This window comes from Octodon degus, unplaced genomic scaffold, assembly GCF_000260255.1.
Source record: "Octodon degus isolate 3935 unplaced genomic scaffold, OctDeg1.0 scaffold00038, whole genome shotgun sequence".
In the NCBI taxonomy this organism is placed as follows: domain Eukaryota; kingdom Metazoa; phylum Chordata; class Mammalia; order Rodentia; family Octodontidae; genus Octodon; species Octodon degus.
Window position 1 is genome coordinate 14,123,579 of NW_004524614.1, and position 18,728 is coordinate 14,142,306.

An 18,728-nucleotide genomic window follows, 5' to 3' on the forward strand; every position below is an offset into this window, starting at 1 on the left:
CATCAGGGGAGGACTTTCTCCTGCCTTGGTCATAGCTCCCAGAACAACTTAATTGTCAAGATTCACCAATTGCAAAATCAGTCCTGTGTCTTGGGCAAGCACTCTCCCAGGCATACACCTCCTTGAAGAGACAGCAGTGACTCTCTCAAAGGAGCAGAAAGAGAGTGCAGGAGCAAGGGGAGGAACTTCAGTAGCAGCTCATTTCCTAACCAAACGTGAAATGACAGGAAGAAAAAGTGAGGAGGTAGCACACATTTGCACCATCTTGAAGACCTTTGCATCTTTAAATCACAGCAAGAAATTACAGAAAGGCAGGATTAGAAAACAGTTGAAAAATAATGAAATAAAATGCTTCGAGTCATAAAGATATGTGATGGTAGGGCCGTCCAAATAGCTCAGTGGATTAAAGCACCAGCAAGCAGGCACAGGGGCCAGAGACTGGGCATGGTGGTGCGCACCTATAATCCCAGCTGTTGGGAGGCTGTAAACAGGCAGATAACTACATGTCTGATCTAGTAGTGAGCAATACCCTGAAGACTCTTCCCTAAAATAAAAATAAAAATTAAATTAAAAAAGGTATGTGATGAAGATCATAAGAAAGAAGAACTTAGTTTAGTCCCCGCAAAATAAATGTTGCATGGAGAAAGCAGACTGTCTTAGTAAGAGTATCAGACTGATCACAGCTCCTGCTAGCTTTTGGGTGCCACTTAAATACATGTGCCAGTGTGCTCTGCTTCTATCCAAAAAAGGATCAGAGCTGAGACCTATGGAAGAGATCTATAAGATTTCTGGAAATTAGGTCAACTTTGTAACATCTAATATAACCTTAATTTTTTTTCAAAAGCAAGAAGTCAAAGCACGTTTGCCGATTCATCCCATCAACTTTGAAAAGCAACTTCAGTAAAGACCCTGTGCTAGGCAGTAGATGAGCTTAATGTTGCTTCTGGCTCCCCGCCCCCGTGGGGTCCTTCTTGAGAAGTAAACCCACACGAGTATCTGTTACTGAGGAGGCTTTAGCTGCTCATGATAATGAAGCTAGCTGTTGGACATTTGCTAGCCAGGGGAGCTTTAACAATGAAATTACTGCTCTTTCTGCCCCAAAATTCTCAAGAGTTTATTGTTAATAATGTGAACCTAACCAGAAATGGTCTCTTCCCCCTTTTATAATCATAAATCTTGCACTGAGGAGACAAAGCTGGATGATATTTATGTGAATACAATTTAGTTAAACAGTCACACTTTGCATATGAGTGGACATCATGCAAATGAATGTATACATTAGGTTGGACAGCACTTAAAGAGATTTAATAATTCATCCCATTGCCTCTGCACATAAAAGAACCAAAGTCACATTTATGTCATTGCTAAAATATGTTAGATAATGATGCATTCATGTTTAATATTGCTAATAAATTTGAAAGTCCACATGTTTATTGATAAACATTTTCTTGAAATGCAGTCTAGGAGGACAGATTGTTAACTTTAAGTACTTTGTAAATGAGAATTGTAGATAGCAACGTGCTGAGTGGCGGTGCTGTGTCAGGAGCCATCTACCAACTTACCTGCACTCCTTTGAGCTCTCAGAAATGGTTTTCGTATTTCACTTTTATGTGGGACCAAATTGCACACAATTTTAGGAATAAAAATTAGCATAGTAGCAGAGTAATGATCACAGTAAATATTGTGTTTCTCCTTGTTGACTTAAATTACATACAATTCAGTACTGCAGAAAAAATATTTCTTAGTCTAGCTTAATATGCTGAAATACTTTGCCTATAGAAGTTATATACAGAAAAGATAATTGAGACTATAATAATATTATCTCTAACAAACATACAAAAGGTATATTGTAATGTCCAGACAGCTTGAGGTCTAAATTATTTTTCCTCCTTGAAAGCCATAAAAATCTCATTAATATGTCCATCTGATAGGCTTTAATGTAATATTATGAAGCTCAGAATATATAAAGAATTCTTTAGTTTTGGGATGAGTTTTCTCTAAAATTTCAGGAAAAAATATTTGAGACAAATGAATGCATATCTTAAAAATAACAATTCACCTCTTAAAATAGCTGATTAAAATATATGTTATAATATAAATTTTGCTGTACTTACTTTTATAGAAATGTCTTAATGTTCTTTCTACCGATTGCCCCTGAAATGATAGGAGTGTATAACTTTAAATTTTATTTTATAACAAAGGTGGACTTTAAGTCTCATTTTCTCTCTGTTAAGATTCCAGAAGTTTATTTCATTAGAGATCCCCATACTTTCCTCCTTACAATGGACTTTATGAAGGTATACTTGTTGTATTTAGTGTTTAAAAAAATACTCATTATTCTTTAGCTGCATGCATGAACTCGCAGGTTAGCATCTCCACACTTAACCCCAGCTTCTGATGAGAACACAGACACAGTTAACTGAAGCATGTTTGTAGAAGAAGCAAAGCTTGTCTGCAAAATACTAACACTTGGATGATTCTGCACTTTGAGAAAAGAGCACCTGGTGAATTTTCTGGACTTTTTTCATGGCTGACTTGGGATACACTTGCATTGTCAAAGAATGTGTTGACCTCTGTCTTTGATGCATATTGATTATGACAGTCACCCTCCTTGCCCCGCAGGCCATGGAGGCCCAGATACAGAACTTTGGACAGACGCCATCTCAGTTGCTTATTGAGCCACACCCGCCCCGGAGCTCTGCCATGCACCTGGTAAGACATCAGTGTGAGGAGGTTTTTTTTCTCTTTTGTACCTGAGAATAAAGCAGTGATTTTAGCAGCATTTTTAAAGGCATCTGCTTTTATTGGCTACCGCTTTGGCCCAAGGACGTACTGATACTCCAGGGAGAAACACAGAAGGGAGTATTTTAGTCTTGTGTCTTAAACTAGGCCAGATTTGTACTCACAAAAACAGCCATCTTTTCTGTGTGTGCCTCTACGCAAACTCATTCTTGCACATACAACCTTTCAGACGCATGCTGGCACCAACTTAAATCAGATTTGTAAATTACAGTGGAAATACAAACAACATGATAGCATCAAATTTAATTTTGGGGGGCAGGATGAGGTAAGGAAAATAGTTCATTATAAGAAAAGGAAAGAAATACAGAGGTAACTTATGACCCCTGCAGACAAACTGTCAAACAAAGTGGGTAAGAGTAAGGACTAGGAGCCAGATGTAGACCAAACAGCAGCCCTACTACTCTTCAATACCTTGGCGAGATTTTAACCCCTTGTGTTCACATTTCAGCATTTGTACCAGAGAGGTGAAAGTTAGTCCTTAAGAATGCGACAGCCCACTCCTTGGCAGCCCCTAGGCTCACCTCCGCCTTGCAGGTCTCAATAAATGGTAGAGGCCATTGTCATCCTTATCCTCATGTTTAACCTTTGTTCTTATTTTACAAAGGAAAAATCCACTTTCTTTCATTTTAATACAAATTTAAATGTCCACTCTCATGACAAAACAGTCCCTTTTCATTTTATTGGTACATACTCCAATACGCATTTCCCTCTTTGTCTAAGATGAAAGTAAAACATTTTTGGAGAAACTAGTTTAGATTGTATTTTTTAAACTCAGATTTTTCATAAAATTTGATAAGAAATTCCTGTAGTTCCAAAATAAACTACAGTTTATCAGTTTTTCTATGCCATCAAGTCAAAAGGTTTTGGAGAAGCCAGGCATGGCTGCACACACCTGTAATCCCAGCACTCAGGGGGTTGATATATATATATATATATATATATATATATATATATATATATATAGTGTGTGTGTGTGATAAAAGAATGATTCATGCTTTTTATTTGACAAATTATTCAGTTACTTAATGAGTTTTTATTGAGCCCCTTCTGTATGTCGGAGGTGATGCTCATGTGCTGGCAATACAGAGAGGCGCATCCTGTGCCAAAGAATCTTAGGCTCCTAGAGAAGTGCACAAAGAAACATGCTTGTGTTAGAGCATCTCTTTCGCGCTGTCTAACAGCTCAGCCAAACAGCTGCAGCCCATGGTCAGTCACTGACGGAAGCTGGTGCCTGCAGTCGTCCCCCTGTGTGTACAGTGGGAGGGCTCACTCCAGGGCAGCGCCTCCGGCAGAGGCCCTCAGCCCTAGCTCAGGCCTGGAGATATGGCCTCCCAGCCCCTGCCTTTTAGAGGAAGTCTTTTTATAAACTGTCCAGGAGAATGTCTCTAACACTTTATTTTATGAATTTTGTGAAATTTTATTTTTGGCAGAAGAGTTTTATTTCCACCTTTGTTTTCTCTATTTAATAATACTAAAAATAGTTATCCTGGAGGAATGCCCAGTCAGAATTCATTACTTTCCTCAGGAAAATTGTTAGAGGCAAGAATGGCATGGAGCTGTTTAAAAAAGAAAATCTATGTTTTCTAAGTTCATGCTGTAGAGGATTCATATATACAGGAAACAATTAGAAAATGTATATGAAAGCTAAATAATGATTATTTCCAACACACTTATTTCATGCTTTTTATACAGTATCTACAGTGCTTTATAGTACTGATAGTGTCAGTACTGCTGTTTAGCAAGTCATATACTAAATGTTTGAGAGGCAAAGTTTAAGAAAAGAAAGAAAACTGTTGGGTCTCTGTAAACTTGCAGTCTAGCAGGGGCAAGGAGGCATAAACCATAAACAGTCAGTCAACACTGGAGCAGAAACGTATGCAGAACCTGACAGGGAGGCACTCAGGCTGCTTTATGGATGCTATTGCATTTTAATTACTTAGACTGTAGCCAGAACCCCAGATCACCCAGACAGAAATGAAGGCATTAGTCAATTCTCTTTGTATTACATGTAAACAATATCAATCACTGATTGACTGATTTTTCCAGCAAACTGATGATTTTTAACTGCACTGAACAATTATGTTACATCTTGTGGCCATACCAGTGAGCTGACTTTTTGGATGTTGGTCTAGCCACATTCACGTGGAGGCTGTTAGTAATTCAGTGTTCTGTGTTAGTTACTTCAGCATCCTGGCCCCCTTCCCTCTGTGCCATCAGTGAGTGAAAGCTGCCTGTTTGGGACAGGCAAGGGCCAGTGGGACAGTTCACCAGGTTCGGCCTTCCCTGAATGGGTCATGCTAACCTCATCTGTTTTAACCTCCTTCTCCCCAGATGTTCCACTAACTGTGTTATCCCTTTTGTTTCCTTCTGTTCCCTTCCCTTTCTACTCAACAGTGTTTCCTTCCACAGAGCCCACTCATGTTTAAAGATCAGATGCAACAGGATGTGATAATGGTGCTGAAGTTTCCATCCAATTCTCCGGTAACCCACGTGGCTGCCAATACCCTCCCCCACCTGACCATCCCTGCAGTGGTGACAGTGACCTGCAGCAGACTGTTTGCAGTGAACAGGTGGCATAATACTGTAGGTATGTGGCCCTCAACAAGGCACTCCCTAACGAGTTGAGGTGAGGAGGTGTGCTGGGGTGACTCACCTGCCACCTCGTCCATGGAATACTAGCAGAGTAGATAGCTGTCCAGCCTAGCTGACTGGTTACAACCGCTTAGTGGAACTGTGCCAGTGGCTCACAGAAGGCTTCGCTCAGGGTTAAAAAGACAGTAAGTCCCAGACATACGAGTGTTTATATTAGGAACTTTTGTAGGTGTCCATATAAGACTCAACTTTGTTGGTTTACAAATGAACGCAACTTAGGAACAGTTCTCCTGGAATGGAACTTGTTTGGAAGTGGGGGACTTAATGTACCTATCTGAGTAATGGGAGCAGTTTTGCAAATACTTCAGATCCTCCCACTGTAGTCTATCACTGCATCCCTGTACCTTCACTTTATCCCTTATTAAATAAAATGAGTTTGAGTTTGGATTTACCGTGTAATATCTTGGAATCCTCTCCAGCATCATTAATTTATTTAGCAAGTATGTGATTGACCACTATGTGTCCAAGTAGACCTAAGCACTTGGAATCTCACAACAATGAACAGAACAGACACTGTTGCGTGGCATAGTCTGTTGAGTGGTTTCGCATGTGTTTTCTCCAAATTCATTTCTGAAAGTTTCAGCCAGTACATCTTGAAGCGATACATTGCTGTCACAGAAATTTAGACATATTGATACTTCTTTAAGCAGAGCAGAAGGGGAGGTGACCAAATGATTTAGGTAGCCCAGATCTCACTGGAAGCCCCAGGACGCCCACTCTCTCCAAGACTGAACAGATGAGTCATGCTGAATTAACCTGGATCTTGATTTTTCTACTGACTTCTATTTTGCTCTGAAAAACACAGTGATTTATACCTTAGTTTTATTTCCCGAGAGTTTCTCAGTGTACCTATTTTATGGTTTTTGGTAATATTATCAACATGGGTGTTAACCACTTCCATTTAGTCAGAAGTAGGCAGTAAACATTTAATGAAAAATATATTAACTTCATTATTCACAGAAGTCCTAACCTCTAAAAATGTTTTGCACTAAGAGAAACTGTAAAAGACCAAATTTTTCTTTAAAATTGATCCGAAGTATTACTTTATTATCACAGGTAAAACATTACGAAGAATTAATCAATTGAGTTCTAACAGTTAATCCCCTGAAAGGCACTGCTGAAGGAGAGCCCCTGGTGGGAGGCCCACCTCCTCACCATCCCTGCTGGGAACTGTGGCCTTTGTTAGATTTCAAGCTTATTGACTACCTGGAGACTTTAGCTTTCTGATAATTCAGTTCAGGAAACATTAAGATCCTCTGTTTTATCCAGCTCTTTCATAGTACCTTTCCCAGCTCTCTACATCTTCAGTAGAAACCTGAAATCCCTCTTGTGATATTTTAAGGTTACGTCCCAAGTCACAACATATGACTGAACTATTTTTAAAATAATCTGCCAAATTTTTAAATCAAGTATATATTTTGTGTAGTCATTATCAAGCAGTGTTTGGCCAGATGTGGTGGCACAGGACTGTAATTCCAGCACTCGAAAGGCTGAGGCAGGAGGATCTTTGTGAGTTTGAGACCAGCCTGGATTGCAAAGTGAGCTCAAGGCCAGCCTTAACTGTACAGTGAAACTCTGCCTCAAAAAGACCCCAAAAGAAAAGTGTGTATTTTAAAAGTTATTCATTTCTGGTAATTTTCGCTCTTTCTTCTTGGATCTTTAGGTCTCAGAGGAGCTCCAGGATACTCGTTGGATCAAGCCCATCATCTTCCCATTGAAATGGACCCATTAATTGGTATATTTAGAACCAAAATTTACATTTCATAGATACTGAGTGCTCACATATTCTTATGTGCTTGCTGTTCATAAAAGATAGTTAAATAACATTTTTCTGCTACAAAACAATGTACAAATAACATTCAGTTATCATCAAAGAGCTGTGCAAATAACACTGAATTTATTATCATCAAGGAGCTGTACAAATCATATGCCATCTGAGGACATTTTTGCTATTAAAACAATTATCTATGTCTTTTTTTGTTACTTTAGGAGGTAATTTAAATTTGTCATAAACAAAGCAAATAGTAGTGGGGCGCAATGGTGCACGGCAGTAATCCTAGCACTCAAGAGGCAGAGGCAGGAGGATTGCTTTGAGTTCAAGAACAATCTGAAATACATATCAGAGCTTCTCTCAAAGAAAAAGCAAATAGTTATAAACTGCTTTGTTTCAGCCTAAAATATTCTAAAGTCAATATTATTTAAACTACAGTACAAGGATTAAAAGAGTATTAAAAGACATTAATACTGAAAAAATCTTTCTACAAATATCTGTTTGACAGAGCTAAACTAAAAAAATTAACATTAATGTAAACTCATGAGCTGTTAACTGTGACAGATATGTGAAATATTTTAATCACATATACTTAGTAGTCACATGATCCAGAGCAAACCCCTTAATCTTCCTGGGCCTCTCAGTGTCATATATATGAGATGGTTCATAATAATGTTGATTCTATATATTTTCTAGGATCATTTATAAAATTAAGTTTTCAAAAACTGGAACTGGTTTGGAAATTATTCAACTATGTAAAAGTTAATGGTGTTTTATTATATTAATTCAGTTTTCATCTTTGAACTGATGGAAATAAGATAGCCATTTCTGTTAGTTTCTTTTCCCCTATACAAATAATACTTACATGTCTTGAGAAGCTAAGAGGCTTAAGAGTGGGAATAGTTTTAGAGGCTAGCTTAGCTATTCTTCTGTCCAGCAGTCAGTAAAATGCACAGCTTGTGTGTAACTGTGGAAAAAGTAATAGGTCTATTCTGATTAATCAAGAACAAATTACATTTTTCCAGGCATCGGGGGCCTCTAGTTGCCGTTTCTTTACAGTTTTATCTAAGTATAGCCTTTCTTTTATTGCTTACTTTCCCACTAATTATTTTTATAATGCTGTTGGATACCTACAAATACTGCAGTAGCACTTAGATTTAATCAGTGTCAGAAAGTGGTTGTGGTGACCTTCTACATCTGCATTTCTGTTTAAGAATTCTGACCAGGGATTTCTCCTGAAAGGATGGTGTTGCTGTAGGGACAGGCTGGCATCCAGACAGGCACTGGGGAAATCAGCTACGTCTCCGAGTTCCTGACTTTATTCAGATGCATTCCCAGCGCTGCACACTGACTCTCTGCCTGTCTCTTTCCTCCCCGGTGTCTCTCCTACCCTTTTTATCCTTCTCTTCCCCTGCCAACCCTTTCTGGAAAGGCTTTCTGTTTATTGACAATCCAGGTCCTTGGAGCTGCTGACCTGAAGCTCCCTGAGGGGTTTCCCACCTAATAACAGCCCTTGCTCAATCTCTACCTCTTCTTTGCACACAAATTGTAAATCCCACTGGAAAAAATGACAGACTGGGGCAAATATTAATGTATCTTTTTCTTATGTAACACACTTCACACAATATTCTTTATTTAACTCTTATTAACTTTTACATAGCAGACACCTACAGAATTAAATTCACTTAAATATTTTTATTATGTTTTAATTCATTGTCTTGAATTCCTCATACTGTTTGTGTTTATTGATAATGGAAAAGCTTAAATTTCTGGCATGGTTTTAAAATGTGTAATAGTGTTCATAAATAACCAGTGCTACAAAATAGATTTATATTCCACCAAGGAAAATTTCCATTTATAGCCTTAAATGCCTATAGCTAGATAAATGGACCATAGAAGTGTTTTGTTTTGTTTTTTTTATTTTTATGAGTTCTTGGTGACACCCTCTTAGAACTCTTTAAAAACTCTTTCTATTCATTTTTAGCCAATAACTCTGGCATGAACAAACGTCAGATCACAGACCTTGTGGACCAGAGCATACAGATCAATGCCCATTGTTTTGTGGTCACAGCAGACAATCGGTACATTCTCATCTGTGGATTCTGGGATAAGAGCTTCAGAGTCTATTCTACAGAAACAGGTAATCTTAACTGTGAAGCAGTTTATTCTGTTCTCAGTGTTTGAATTTAAAACCAGAGCTTAATAAGACCATACTTATTAGTGGAGGCATTTCTATCATTTGCCGATGTTAATTACAATTTAAATTTCATGTTCATAGTATAGGCTAAGTAATTTTAACTCTATCCATTCTGAATTTTAGTATGATTCCTAAGTTTGTACAAGAAATGGAGCTGCTGCCCTCTTCCCTAAATTCAGGTTCAGTAAAAGACCTTAGCAGAACATAGTGGTACGCGCCTATCATCCCTGCATTCTGCCAGGCTGAGGCAGGAGAATTGCAAGTTAGAGCCTAGAATGGGCAATTTAATGACTTAGTGAGACCCTGTTTCAGAATACAAAATTCTAAGTGTCAGGAGGAGAGATATGAAGGATATAGCTCAGTGGGAAGGCCTGGGTTCAATCCTCACTGCCACAAAGAAACAAAAACTCCTATAAATAATCAAGATTGTGTTAGAATTCCAAATAATGTCCTTGTTTCAGTTTTTAGAAGCAAGAAAGTGCTTATAGCAGATACAAATTGCATTGTAAAGTTGATGCTATATAGATTGACTTTCAAAAGTCTAGTAAAACAAAGTCAAGCTGACACCATCGAAGAAGAGAGTACATTAAGTGAACCTGTCTTTCTGCACAGGAAAATTGACTCAGATTGTATTTGGCCATTGGGACGTGGTGACGTGCTTGGCCAGGTCAGAGTCTTACATCGGTGGGGACTGCTACATTGTGTCCGGGTCTCGGGATGCCACCTTGCTTCTCTGGTACTGGAGTGGGCGACACCATATCATTGGAGACAACCCCAACAGCAGTGAGTATCTGTCTTCAGTTAACCTGTTAAACTCTTAAGTCCATTTAAAGATATTTTGCTTTTTGATTTCCTGAATCATTTTCTTGAGACTGTAAGTCTTCAAAAATATAAAAGATTAAGTGGCCAAAAAAAAATCTTACTGGAATTTGAACACTGTGTATCAAATAATCAACTACTATTACCTTGAGCCTGGAGAGAAGCTCGGATCCCCTCACCGGGACCTGCTTGCTGACTCCCCAGTGCCCAGCCTCCCCACACCTCAGGAACTTCACCTGGGTCACTGAGGCCTTGTGACTTCTCTCAGCTGAGTACAATTGCAGTCTTTCCCTGAACTTCCCTGAGATTTTTATTTCTGCTTCAGTCGAGGCTTTTACTTTTTTCTACCATATGGAATGGTAACTATCTCCATTTATCCATATACTGTACAGTGGCTGACTACCCCTTCAGATTAGGCGTTAAGGATGCAAACACTATATAAGACAAGTTTTCTTTCTTGGAATAATTCTTCAACTATATTTTGATTCAGAGCATTCCTTAAGTTGTCTATAGGAAAAGAAGAGAGCCTCTCTAGTAAAATAATATGGGGAAACATTGCATGTACTCTCAACTCTCTCTGTAAGCCCTGAAAGTCCTACAAAATAAACCTGTAGGTACTTGTTTAGCTCGGTCTTTCAAACTTCATGTTCACATATGAGCACTTATTAGTCCTTGAGCTGCTTTCCTGAGAAAACGCTGAGCTAGAAAATGCTGAGCTATAAAGTTGCCATCTCTATACTATTACTAAATATCTTAGCCTAAATACTAAGTTAATATCCTTATTCCAAAACATTGTCATTATTTTTTTAATCTGTAGCAGAATTCTAGTGGTTCTATCTGTGTGGCTGTGTTTGTGGTGTGTGGGTGTGTGTGGGTGTGTGTGGGTGCAATTACATGTATGTAAGATATTTGATCCCCCAGTCACAACTTTATTATTCTCAAGCATAGCACATTGTCACATATATATTATCTAAAAATATTTTCATATATTTCTAGTGTTTCTTTATTGCCATGGTAATGTAGCAGTCCTTAAAAATATTCAGTTAGGCATCAAGTAAGTACACTATCTCACATGTATTTTAGCAAAAATTATAAACTTGGTAAGTAAAAAAAAATTTACAGAAACAGAATAGAACTTTAAATCTAATGGTTGCCATATTTAAAATTAAGCTCAGATATGGTTAAATATTATTTTCCAAAAGGGGGATGTATTTCTTAAAAGCTGCCTGTTTTTAAAGAAGAATGTTAAATTATAGTAATTTTCTGGATTCACTATGTCTTCATGATTTTTTTTAAAACAGAAGGATAGTTGAACCTCCATTGTAACTTTGATTCATCAACTAAAAGAAAAATTTAATTATAATGCTAAATGTGTAAAGTTCCTCAAAGAAGGAGCTCTGGAAATACAGAATGTTTATATTAGTCCTCAAGAACAAAATTGTGAATATTATGTTTATTACAGAGCATTACTTTATTTAAGTCATAAAACCAAAATTATTCTTAAAAAGTTGTAACAGCAGATTATCAATGTGTATTTTTCAGTATTGCTCCCGTATACATGAATTTATTTCTTGGCCAGAAACTCTCATCATAATCATTTTTTATTTTAAAGAAAAGAAAAATGAACAATAAAAACAATGGTGTAAAATTTTAAAACAAGATTATAGGAGACTAACAATGGTTAATACATTGCATATTATTGTCTCCAAAGTAGTTGCTCATAAGATATAGGCATGAAGAACTGATCAAACACTATAGGTATAAACTTTTTCAACAAACTACAGACAATTAGTAGTAAAACTGTCTTGACTATCTTGTATGTATATGTACATATTTTTTCCTTTTCCCTTCCTTCTTTTCTCCTTTCCACATTCCAGTTTATCTTTCTTTTTGAGAAGTTTCTTCCCATTTCACATTTCTCTCATTATAGTTATAAACCTGTAGCACTTCCATTAAAATCCACCCTGTCAAGACTTTATTCTATATTTCATGTAGAGATATGTAGTACTGCTTCCATTACCCTCAGCTGTGTGTAAGGAAAAAATGTTCTAGAATAAACAAGATGTGCAACTACAGTATTAGTCAAGGTAACAAATGCATATTGAAAGCCCACAATGTTCCTGGTACATTCTTAGCAGCTGAGAATGAATAATCAAAATCCCTGATCTTCTGAATTTGTTAAGAATCTGTACTACACAGATCATAAAACCTAGTAGCATGCATTTGCCTAACTAGAGCAACTGTATACATTGGTTAATTAGCTTTTTTAGAAGACAGTCATGGCACACACTGAATTGACTATTATATCTGTGACTCAGCTGTTTTTTGACATAGATGTATATAGTCATTACCATCAGAAAACTTGTAACATGGAGGAAAATTTTTTTGTTCCTGCTTAATCTAGATACCAATTCACAGATCAGAGAATGAGGCTAGATATGTTTTGTATCTTCGTAATTCATTCCTACTCAAACTAAAATCTAGTTATGTCTAAATTCATATTAAAGTGTGTGACACAATGCCCTTAGGTTTTAGAGGTTGTATATATTAACCTAGACTTGAAGGCATGAAACATAATATCCCAGTAGCTGTTATAATTCAGGGATTTGTCTTGTATAGACATTGACTTGATTTGTATGGTAGAGAGGCTAAATCATACTTGTTCATCGCAGTATCATGAAATGGGAGTTATCGTCGAACTTGATATACACAGCCCTGAAATCTCAAGATAAATTCAAGTAGCTCTAATATATTTTTTCTTTGACATTGTCAGTATTATATTGAAATTGACAGTTCTAAGAAATCCACAAAGAAACGATAAATGATAGTTGTATTCTTAAATAGGTATAGAAAGGATCTGTGTTCTCATCATCTATTGTTATGATGAATGTATGCATATCATGATAGTTACTTTGTCATTATTTTCATCCCTTTAATGAATTTGCCACAACATGAATATTTGCTGATTTTCAGGCACAAAAAAAAAAAAGAAAGGCTACCTAGCATATGTTATAACTGAACTATTATCATCTTATTAATGTATTTTATACTAATAATACTCAAAGTTGTTCTTTCAAACCTGAGACTTTGAACATAGAAAATTATCTTGGAGGTTTTAAATAGGTCCCTAACTAGATAACACAATTGCAAAGATGTGAGGGACAGATGCTTTCATCTGAAACAGACTTACACAAATTCTGAAACTAATTTGGAAGTGATAAAAATTAATTTGCGCACTTTAATTGGAAGCAGCCTCCTGCATGAAAGAAAGCGGAGCCAAGCAAGCAATTTGTGCTAAAAGCTGATTGAATTTTTTGTCAGGTAGGTATGTTGCACTTGGCCGCTTATCCTCTAGAGCCCCTCTTTGCAATATATTATGACCCATCTCTGACTGGTGTTCTTTAAAAGGATCAATGCTATTCCTGTTGAGTCCCTAGAGTTCAGAATTTCATTGATCTTGGGACTTGACATTTCTCATTATGGGCTGTAGCTTCCAACAAGATAGTCGCAAGAGGGGAAGTTAACATTGTTTTCTCTGCAATAACGCTGAAAATATATAGGGACCTCAGCTCAAAAGCCAATCTGTTTTTCAAGTATGTAATTTAAATGTTTATATCAAATATAAGGTACTTTATGGAGGGCTTGATGATAAATGCATATGAAATTTTTAGAATCATTGCAATATGAAACTTTGGAAGAAGACTGACTGTTCATCTTTTCAAATCAAATCCACATCTATTCCCTAAATAATATGTATAAGACATTGTTAGGTGCTGTTCCAATCCACATTTTAAACACAGGTCTTTTAGCTCATGCAAAGCATTGTGCAGACTGTGAAAGGAGAAGCCAATTGAACAGAACAGCTACTAACCCACTTCCCTCTCTGTTAGTACCCCGCCTTGTTTAAAGGCTAGTCCTGTGCCCAGTTCCACAACAACCACAAGGTATTATAAGAGATGACAGCATGGGGAGAGACTAACACAGAAATATTTTTACAGGGTACAGTGGTACCTAGGCTTACAAACTTAATTATTTCTATGAGAATTAAGTTCATGAACCATGATACCACTGTATTCATATATTAGCTACTTTAAATAAGTATATGTCACTTCTTAGAGGAAGGAATCTTATCAAGGGTCTAACAAATGTTTAACTGCCTTTTATTATGTACCAGAGGAAGCATAGTTAGATACGTTATAATTCTCACCTCCTAGGAGTTTCCTGGAGTCACATGGTCATGAATAGAGTGGAACATCTGTGCCCAGGCCAGGGATGCCATGGACCACTCAGCAGCTAACATCTGGAGACATTTTAGCATTCATAGCAAAAAAAAAAAAAAAAAAAAAAAAAAAAGTGGGCTGTTTTCTATCCAGTCTCTGATTTACCTGTCCTTCTGTGAGTCTCAGGCTTCAAAAAAGGTGTTTGGCAGGGACCAAAAGCAATATATAGACATGATTGACTAAATTGTTTTCTGATCAGGTAGTTTCAGTGCATGGGCCGAGGGGGTGTTGGGGCATCTTGCATAGCCCAGCTTGCTTGGGGAAAAGGGAGGGAGTGTTCTCATAGATCAGCCATGCACTGTAACCTGCACCAGACTCAGGACCCCCGGGGAAAAGACTTGGCCATCATGCAGCACTCAGTGGAAAATGCAGTCCCTGTCATCCTCGGAGAAAAAAAGAACTTAGAGTGAATGAATAAATAGGACTACCACCCTATCTTCTCTTCTTTATCAGATACTGCAGGAGTACATAATCAAAGGAAACTATATCATGGGCCACTTGGTGTTTTCCACCCCTGGACTGTGCTCACTTGTTTTCACTTGTGACTTTGAAAAGTGAGGGCCACACATATTTGGAACACAGGCCAGACCTCTCGGGCAGCAACACGTGTGGTTGAAGACTCAGAATCTTGATATATGGGATTTCTTAGTGACACTGTTCTTAGCTATCCTGGCAAATTTCTTTTTCTTTTTCTTTTGTTTTGTTTGTTTGTTTGTTTTATTTTAGGGCAGGGTGTATAGGGTATACAGGGTCTCACTGCGTAGATTGGACTCATAGTGATCCTCCTGTTTACAGCCTCGCAAGTGCTGGAATTACACGTGCATGCTGCCACGCCCAGTCTCAACTGCCATCTCAGTGTGCCCCAGGGGGCAGGGCCAGCATGACAGACCTGGAAATGGAACCCCAGCCGCTATATCCCAGCAAATTTCTGACATTTTAAAATCTTGAAATCACAGCAGCAATGAAGTTACTATACACTTTGACTAAAGCCCTTCTTCTGTACTTTCAAATAAAAATGTCATATTTTATGTACATTTAAACATGATTGAAAATAGCTACTGCCATGACTCTACAAGGACTTCACAAAGGTCAGAAATAAAATCTGAATGTCACACATCACCAAGAGGTTCATGTGTGACTGCCACCCAACTGTGCTAAGGAATGCAGGTCTTTGAGACTCACTGGCCTGTTCAAAAGAACCAGCACCTCCCTTGCACCTGAGCAGCCTGAAAAGGAGGTTGAAGTAGGCACCATGAGGAATCTGTTCTGACCATCCTTCCGAAAGCCCCAGACTATCTCTGAAAATTGCTTCTTGGTGGTAGTTTGTGAATAGCAGCCTCTAACACCTTCATTGAGTTTTTATTTATTTTAAGAATATTGAGATAATTTTTGATAAAAATGAGATGGACTCAGTTTTTTAAGCTTTTATGTTCAAAGTTTGTAAATGCTCCTCTGTGAGGAATTTCAGAAGCAGATGGCTTATTCTTTGTCTCTCACCTGATTCCATCACAGAGAGCTCTTTCAAGCAGGCAGGGAGAGGGGAGGGTGCCGGCAGTGTGGTGTGGGGGGTTGTGTCTCACCTGCACCTCCCTCTGCACGAGGCCCTTTAACCTTGGGCTGCATCCATCAGTGATGATGTGACAGTGACGGGCAATATTCCCAAGATTTTGAGTGATTGTTGGGATGTGTGACATCTGTCTCTGGCCATAAAATATAGGAAATACGCTTTTTTTCCTTGCTGCAGATTTCCTGAAAAGCATTATATTTACACTTTTTCTCCAGCTTACACTGGACCTCTATGAAAAGAAACAGTGTCTGCAGGGCCCCTCAAAAAATTTTTAAGATTAACATATTAATATTTAAGGCTGTTATTTATTCAGATCATCTAGGGAAATTATAATGACAATGTTTTTCAATTCTAAATATGACACAAAGGTTTAAAAAACATATTTCCTAGTACAAAATGTTTAATATACATGAAGATTTTTTTCAGTATTTTTGTCCATTCTACTCAATTCCTTGTCATAGTTACATTTCTTTTTATTTTTACTACAGTATGCAAGGGAAAGTCTCCCAAACTCTATAAAAGTTTATATGAATTTTATCAAACATATAATTTCAAGATTTTGTAGTTGGTGTCTTTCTACAATAAAATAATCACTTAAAAAATTAAAGATGGGGGCCGGGGAAATGGCTCAGTGGAATAAGCGCTTCCCTGGCAAGCGCAAGGGTCTGAGTTCAATCCCTGGTTCTACAAAAAAAAAAAATTAAAGATGGTCTTTCACCTAAAGTCCTACCAAGCCTTAATCTTTATTTCACCAGACAACTCACAGTTTGTTAGAAACATAGTTCCATAAATTGTGAGATTATATTTCAGAGAAATCCAGAGCTACTGATAATATAAATGAATACTAATATTTAAAACCCATTACACTAAAGTGCCTTCTTAGGCAGAGCGTAGCAGCCGGGGTTCGATCCCTGGTGTGCCATGCTGGCCCCGCCCCTGGGGCACGCTAAGACAGTAGTTGAGACTGGGTGTGGTGGCGCACGCCTGTAATCCCAGCACTTGGGAGGCTGAAAACAGGAGGATCACTATGAGTCTGATATACTTAGTGAGATCCTGAAGACCCTGTAGACCCTGTACCAAATACATTAAAAAAAAAAAAAAAAGTAAAATAGAACCCATTACAGCAGTATGTGTAGATTTAGATAAAATGGCAAACTGAGTGGGCTGCAGGCCCCCTTCTCCCACACCCCATCCACACCCCAATAAAGATGTGTCTGGTGCCTCAAAAGCATGATGAAGCTGGTGTGGCAACTGGCTCAGTTACTTTTTCCTCATTGCTGGGACAATATACTTAACACCCAAAATTAAGGAAGGAAAGGTTTATTTAGCACATGATTTGTGGCGGTTTCATTCCATAATCAGCTAGCTCCAAGGCAGAGTGGCACATGGCAGAGGGCAGCAGTTCATGCTGTTGGAAAACAGCAAAGAAAAAAAGGAAGGAGTAGCAACAAAGGCAGGGGCAAGCCTCTCTCCTTCCCTTGTATTGCCTTCAGACCACCTGCCCCTGGTTGGGTGTAGCACTCAGAACCATAATCCCAGCCTTGGATCATGAATTAATCACAGACTCTACAATTGTGCCTCAATGACTGTATAAGGCTTTGGGGGGGGCAGTTACACACAAGCCACAACAGCAGCACATGTTTTGGAGGATAAAGCAGGAGGACTGCTAGGAGTTTAAGGCCACCCTAAGCTACCTAGTCACCCAACCGGAAATATGTAGCAATGCCATATCTCAAAAATACAAGAAGAAAAAGAAGAAAGATGAGGAGGAAAATTAAAAAACCAAACAAATGAAAAAGCAGGATGGACATTGATGGGCCCAAGAAAGGGAGAGGGGGAAGGACATATCCCAAGCTCCTACAGATGTATTCTTTGACTCCCTGAACCCTACTTAGAAAAAATTGGTTTGTAAATTTCCTCAGCAAAATAAAATTGTCATAGCCTAAATTATGATAGCAAAAAGAGGTTTCATCTTTATAACTAGCTTAAAGAAATTTTAGAGTATCATCAAATCACAAATATGATTTTAAATTTTTCATAGAAATTATTACACTTGAGAAAATAATCACACATCTCTGGTACATAGACAGAAACTGTAGATGGGAAACTACCAAGAATTCTGAAAAAGTTACAACATGCCTTTTCAAGGAAAAAAAGTTAATTACATTGGCAATTTAAAATGAAGTACATACATACATGTGTATTTGCTCTTTGCTGAGATGATATTGTAAACTCAAAAATAATAAATATATCCAAGGTGAACCAATATCACACCATATGAGTTTGATGTGATTGTTTTAAAAACTAAAAGAAATAGACTGAAGAACAGAGCAATGTAAGACATTAACAAATGTGATGATGTTAATGCAAAACGGAAATGGGATATCACAGGCATCAATGAAAGTTTTTTAAATGAATTAAGTGGCTCCTGTCCAAATTGTATTGCTATTAAAATGCTCTGCATTCTCCTTTCTGATTACCTGGTCCTCAACTCATCACACTGAATCAGATCTTCATATTCTGCCCAGTGTGGCTAATACTTGGTTGCCTGCTGGCTGACTTGCTTGCTTGCTTGCTTTTGAAAGTAATTTTTTTTTCTTTCCCTCCATTTTTCTCTTTTTTTCTTTTTGAAGTTAATAT

The 18,728-nt window shown here is 37.8% G+C and overlaps 1 protein-coding gene across 8 annotated transcripts in view; it reads left to right on the forward strand.

The window, feature by feature from the left end:
* The window catches only part of Nbea (neurobeachin), a 760,086-nt gene that overhangs the window by 731,946 nt on the left and 9,412 nt on the right, over positions 1–18,728 (forward strand). For 4 of the 8 annotated variants that reach the window (XM_023714988.1, XM_023714991.1, XM_023714989.1 and 1 more), the window contains 6 exons: positions 2,235–2,297; positions 2,623–2,712; positions 5,197–5,389; positions 7,118–7,189; positions 9,210–9,365; positions 10,035–10,205. In XM_023714988.1, coding sequence (XP_023570756.1) covers positions 2,235–2,297; positions 2,623–2,712; positions 5,197–5,389; positions 7,118–7,189; positions 9,210–9,365; positions 10,035–10,205 — 745 coding nt within the window. The remainder of the gene's footprint in view (positions 1–2,234; positions 2,298–2,622; positions 2,713–5,196; positions 5,390–7,117; positions 7,190–9,209; positions 9,366–10,034; positions 10,206–18,728) is intronic. The other 4 variants (XM_023714992.1, XM_023714994.1, XM_023714990.1 and 1 more) reach the window with 3 other exon arrangements.